The sequence below is a fragment of the Silene latifolia genome, chromosome X (assembly GCF_048544455.1).
Source record: "Silene latifolia isolate original U9 population chromosome X, ASM4854445v1, whole genome shotgun sequence".
In the NCBI taxonomy this organism is placed as follows: Eukaryota; Viridiplantae; Streptophyta; class Magnoliopsida; order Caryophyllales; family Caryophyllaceae; genus Silene; species Silene latifolia.
The window spans coordinates 344,774,142-344,780,061 of record NC_133537.1 but is presented as its reverse complement, the minus strand read 5'-3'; the positions used below and the strand labels follow the sequence as shown (position 1 = coordinate 344,780,061).

Sequence of the window (5,920 nt, the reverse complement as noted above, 5' to 3'; positions counted from 1 at the left end):
TCAACCAGCTCCTCCTCGCTTTCGAGGGTACCCGGCACCTATACTTGGGTGGCTAATCGGTGACCGAATCAACACTCCCACTTATGGTGGAGAGATTGATCCAGCTGCTCTTACAGGGTGGTTTCGGGAGTTGGAGAAAAGCTTTACTCTATATGATGTCAAGGAGGAACATAAAGTGAAGCTAGCCTCTCATTTCCTTGTACGAGAAGCAGACCGGTGGTGGTCCATGACTGGGCCTACCGTTTCAGCTGAACCAGGATTTGATTGGGTACGTTTCAAGGAGTTAGTGGAGGCCCGTTTCTATCCTCAAGAGCTGAAACAGCAAAAGTTGAAGGGATTTATGGAGTTGAAGCAAGGAAGCCTTCCAGTTCAGGCCTTCACCGATAAATTCAACGAGTTGGCTCATTATGCAACTCGATTGGTGAAGGATGATAACGAAAAAGCCTTCTTTTATCTTGAAAAGCTCTCCCCTAAGATCAAAAGCATGGTCCGTCGGGATTCCACTAGCTTTGTTTCCATCTATAATGATGCTTTATGGGCCGAGAATTCATTGAAAGAAATTGAAAATGAAGCTCGTGCAACTAGTTCTAGTCTTGGCAAGAGGCCTTTGTATCCTTCTTCTAGGCCCTTTACTCCTTCACCCAGGTTCATTTCATCTCCCTCTGACCCAAACAAGAGGAGATTTGTTTCTAATGTTCAAGCTAACCGGGGCGGTCAATCTTCAGCTTTTAGTGACACTAAAGGTACTAGAGACCGACTGTGCTATAACTGCAAGAAACCAGCACACCCTGGTAAATGCTTCATTGACCCTATCATATGCTTTACTTGTAACAAACCGGGTCACAAGGCTAATGTTTGCCCGGAGAGGAAGGTGATGGCTCCTACCACTCCTGTCGTCCCAGTGAGGCCTGTGAGGCCGAAGGGCCGTATCTTTGTTATGAGCCGAGCTGAAGCTGAGGCACATCCTGATATCATTACCGGTACATTTTCTATTTTTGATGCTCCTTGTTTGGTACTATTTGATACGGGTGCCTCTTTATCTTTTATTTCAATAAAACTTTCCAATAAGTTATCACTTGAATCATCACAAGAAGAAAGCACATCTATATCCTTACCCTCTGGTGATATCTTTTCCTGTTCAAAAATCTATTCGGAAGTTCCTATTTCTATTATGGGATCAATATTTCCAGCAAATCTTTTCCAATTTCCACTTGAAGAATTTGATGTCATTTTGGGCATGGATTGGTTACATACTTATCATGCTCGATTTGAATGTCGAGATCAGAAAATAATTCTTACAAACCCTTCTGGTCACCGTGTGTCTTATCAAATGGTAAAAAGACAAACCGGTACTAAACTAATTTCTGCTATGAAGTTTGTCAATGCAATGAAAAAGGGTCATCAAGCCTTTTTGTGTATGGTGACTTCTTCTGATTCTTCTTCTTTGCCTCCTAAAGAGAACATTCCTGTAGTATGTGAATTTCCCGATGTTTTTCCTGATGAGCTACCGGGAATTCCTCCTGAAAGGGAAGTTGAATTTGCTATTGATCTTATTCCTGGTACCGGCCCTATTGCTAAAGCTCCTTATAGGCTGGCACCGTCTGAAATGAAAGAGCTGAAGACTCAGCTGGATGACTTGATTGCGAAAAGTTTTATTCAACCTAGCTTTTCACCTTGGGGTGCTCCTGTTCTCTTTGTAAGAAAGAAGGATGGATCTATGCGATTATGCATAGATTATCGTGAGCTTAACCGAGTTACTATCAAGAATAAATATCCTCTTCCTAGAATTGATGATCTTTTCGATCAGCTCCGTGGTGCTTCTACTTTTTCTAAAATTGATCTTCGTTCGGGCTATCATCAAATTCCAGTCCAGAAGCGATATTCCTAAAGCGCTTTCAAAGACGAGATATGGTCATTTCGAGTTTACGGTGATGCCGTTCGGTTTGACCAATGCTCCAAAATTGTGTATTCATGGATCGGATGAACGTACTTTCGAGAGAACACCTTGACAAATGCGTTGTGGTGTTCATTGATGACATCTTGATCTATTCTAAATCTGAAGAAGAACATGTCCAACACCTTCGTGCTATTTTGGAGATTTTGCGCCGTGAAAAATGGTATGCTAAATTCTCTAAATGTGAATTCTGGTTACCTAAAGTGACCTTCCTTGGGCATGTCATTTCAAAAGAGGGTGTTATGGTTGATCCTGCCAAAATTGAAGCCGTTGTTGATTGGAAAAGTCCAATCAATGTTTCGGAAATCCGTAGTTTCCTAGGCTTGGCGGGTTACTATCGGCGATTTGTGAAGGATTTTTCAAAGATTGCTAGGCCGATGACTCAATTGCTGAAGAAAGAGTCTAAATTTGTGTGGTCTGAGGAGTGTGAAAATGCCTTCCAGGAATTGAAAAAGAGGTTGACTACCGCTCCGGTGTTGACCTTACGAAGAAGGAGTGGACTTTGATGTTTCTTGTGATGCTTCTAAGCATGGTTTAGGTTGTGTCTTGATGCAAAAGGGAAAGTCATTGCTTATGCCTCTCGATGACTTAGAGTTCATGAGGTTAACTACCCGACTCATGATCTTGAATTAGCTGCGGTAGTACATGCTTTGAAGATTTGGAGACACTACCTCATTGGAGTCCATTGCAACATCTACACCGACCACAAGAGCACGAAATATCTCTTTACCCAAAAAAGAGCCGAACATGAGACAAAGAAGATGGTTAGAATTGGTGAATGACTATGATGCCAATCTAATATATCATGAAGGAAAAGCTAATGTGGTGGCTGATGCTCTTAGCAGAAAATCCTGTCATTCCTTGAATTCTTTTCGGGACTTACCTCCTGAACTTGCCTTAGAACTTCAAAAATTGGGAGTAAGCCTTGTAAAAAGGGGCTCTCATCATCTTGATGCCATGTCAGCTGAACCTGACTTCCACCGTGAGATCCATACTTGCCTTCCTAATGATCCTACTTTCATATCCATTCGAGCTAAAATTCAACTTGGGCAAGCTAAGGATTGTAAGATTGATGATGATGGGTATCTCCGTTATCATGGTAGAATCTATGTTCCGAGTGCAGCTGATTTGAGAAAAAGAGTTCTTGATGAAGCACACCTTTCTCCTTACTCCATTCATCCGGGGGGTACCAAAATGTACAAAGATTTGAGATTGCAATTCTGGTGGCCTAGGATGAAAATCGAAGTTATGGAGTATGTCAGTAAATGCCTCACCTGCCAGAAAGTAAAGATTGAGCATCAAAAGCCCGGGGGTTTACTTCAACCCTTGGATGTTCCTCTTTGGAAATGGGAGTCTATTTCCATGGACTTTGTGATGGCCTTACCCAGGACTTCCACTGGGAAGAATGCTATTTGGGTGGTTGTGGACCGATTGACTAAATGTGCTCGGTTTATTCCCATCAAAGAGACTTGGAGATTAGAAGTTCTAGCTGGTGCCTATGTGAATGAAGTAGTGCGCTATCATGGGGTTCCTAAAGATATAGTTTCAGATCGAGACCCTCGATTTTGTTCTCGTTCGGATCGCATTACAGGAGGCCTTGGGTAGTAAACTATTAATGAGCACTGCTTTTCATGCCGCCACTGATGGTCAAACTGAGAGAACAATTCAAACTTTAGAGGATCTTCTTCGTGCCTGTGCTTTAGATTTCCAAACTTCTTGGGAGAAATGTTTGCCTCTGGTTGAATTCTCTTACAATAACAGCTATCAAACTTCCATTAAAATGGCACCGTATGAAGCTCTGTATGGTAGAAAATGCCGTACTCCTGTCTGTTGGGATCAAACCCAAAATGTTCCAATGTTAGTTCCTGATTTGGTGACCGAGTCCATTGAACAAGTTAAGATCGTTCGGGAGCGGATGAAAGCCGCTCAGGACCGTCAAAAGTCATATGCTGATGTCCGTCGTCGACCACTTTCCTTTGAGGTTGATGATCAAGTATTTCTTAAAGTGTCACCTATGAAAGGGGTGAAACGGTTTGGCGTTAAAGGGAAGCTGAGCCCTAAATATATTGGACCTTTTCAGGTGATTGAAAAGATTGGTCCAGTTGCTTACCGTTTAGAATTGCCTCCAAATCTGAGCAAGGTTCATAATGTCTTCCATGTTTCTCAATTGAGGAAGTATATTAGTGACCCTAGCCATATAATCCAAGAAGAAATTCTTGAATTGGAGCCTAACTTGGTGGTTGAAGAAAGGCCAATTCGGATTCTTGATAAAGCCAACAAGCAACTTAGGAGCAAAGTTGTACCACTAGTCCGTGTTCTTTGGCGTTGTGGAAATGTCGAAGAAGAGACTTGGGAAACTGAAGCTTCTATGTTAGCTAAATACCCTGAATTATTCTCGTAAGGTATTCTTTTTCTTACTCTTTTTCCGAGTTTCTAAGCTTTGTATAATCATATTTAGTAAAGATAGTATTCTTACTATAGAATATTAAACTGAAAGTTTGAAAATGCTTTTATGATTTTCAATGGTTTTAACATTAGTGAATGTTAAATCTCGTTGTTGGTGACGTCCCAATAATGAGTTTTCTCATTTATTGGTGAAGAAGTATTTATATATCTTGATATGAATATGGATGTTCTTGTCTGATCAACAAGAGTATCACCGTTTCATTGAAAAGATATCTATATTTTCTTATAACTATAATTTCTCCTTCTAAGTTTCGAGGACGAAACTTTTTAAAAGGAGGGGTGATTGTAACGCCCCGTAAATTTCGGACCGTTAATATATTTCAGAAATAATTTATTAATCAAAATAAAAGTGATAATTAAGTATTTAAAGTAAAAATAATTTAAAGAAATATAATTTTATTATATTTTGAAGAAAAGTATTTATTTTGATAGTTTTGAAATGTTTAAAAATAGTTTAAACCGTGTAAAATCTTTTATTTTGAAATAAGGGCGTATCGGGGGGAAAATGACAATTCGTTTGAACGTTGGGTAAACGAATTTGGAAATGGGTCATGTGAATACTCAATTTTATTGTAATCTCGTGTTTAAAGACTTTGGACTTGACGGAATTTGCGTTTGACTTACGGATTTAATTATTATTGAAACAAGTCAAAACCGACTCGTTAAAAATCCCGACTAAAAATCCCGCACGTACTTTTTCTCCTTTCCTTTCTCCTTTCACGCGCACACACTCCCCCTATTCCTTCTTTTTCTGATTTTATTCATCATCCTCATCAACATATTACAAAAAACACCATTTTTCCATTTCCAAGCTCAAAATCGTCACAACTCATTCGTTACTAGTCCGTTTTTCACGAAATTTACCTTTCCGGAATCCCCTCGCCACGATCTACAACTTAGTATGTTCTAATTTCAGTTTTCATTAAGTTTTTTTAAGACTAATTTTCGGAAATTCGGTATTTGTGTTTAATTTTTGTGTTTTTATTGTTTAATTAGGTGAAGGATTGGAAGACGAGTTCGGGGACTCGTATATTGTAGAGGATAGCGGTTAGTTGTGGTTAGGGTTTCGGTTTTGAGGACTAATTGCTCATTTTCTAGCTTAAGGTAACATATTTCGAGCTACTCGACGAATTATCGTCACATGTTTTTGATTTTTGTATGTTTGGTGAATTTTTGTTTGGGTAGTAATTTTTCACATGTTAAACTTAGTTGCATGCAAGCTTAATTTGTGCCTTTTGGTAGTTTAAATTATCAAAATTGAATTGGGGACGATTAATTAATTTTCGGGACGGTCTTATAATGTATAAAAATGAAAAAAAAAAAAGAGGAGAAATGGTGCGGCAGCGGGCCCGGCAGCAGCAGCCAGGCAGGGCAGGCAGGCCCGTGGTAGGCCCACGGCTAGCCCATGGTTGGCCCGGGTCGGTCCGTGCTTGTTTCGCGGGTTTTCGTGCAATCTTGGTCTTTAGGGTTAATTAATATTAGAATAGTATAAGTAACAAA

The 5,920-nt window shown here is 39.9% G+C and overlaps 1 protein-coding gene across 1 annotated transcript; it reads left to right on the top strand.

Moving 5' to 3' along the window:
* The first annotated feature begins 484 nt into the window (after window positions 1-484).
* LOC141622744 (uncharacterized) lies at window positions 485-5,697 on the top strand. The gene is made up of 2 exons (XM_074438740.1): window positions 485-980; window positions 5,417-5,697. The coding sequence occupies exons 1-2, from the start codon at window positions 485-487 to the stop codon at window positions 5,470-5,472; spliced, it is 552 nt and encodes a 183-aa protein (XP_074294841.1). The 3' UTR covers window positions 5,473-5,697.
* Window positions 5,698-5,920: the final 223 nt, after the last annotated feature.

Excerpts from the sequence above, each read along its gene's own strand:
- LOC141622744 (XM_074438740.1), top strand. The coding sequence starts at position 485 with ATGGTCCGTCGGGATTCCACTAGCTTTGTTTCCATCTATAATGATGCT. Across the intron at positions 981-5,416 it reads ACATCCTGATATCATTACCG|GTGAAGGATTGGAAGACGAG; the intron begins GTACATTTTCTA and ends TTGTTTAATTAG.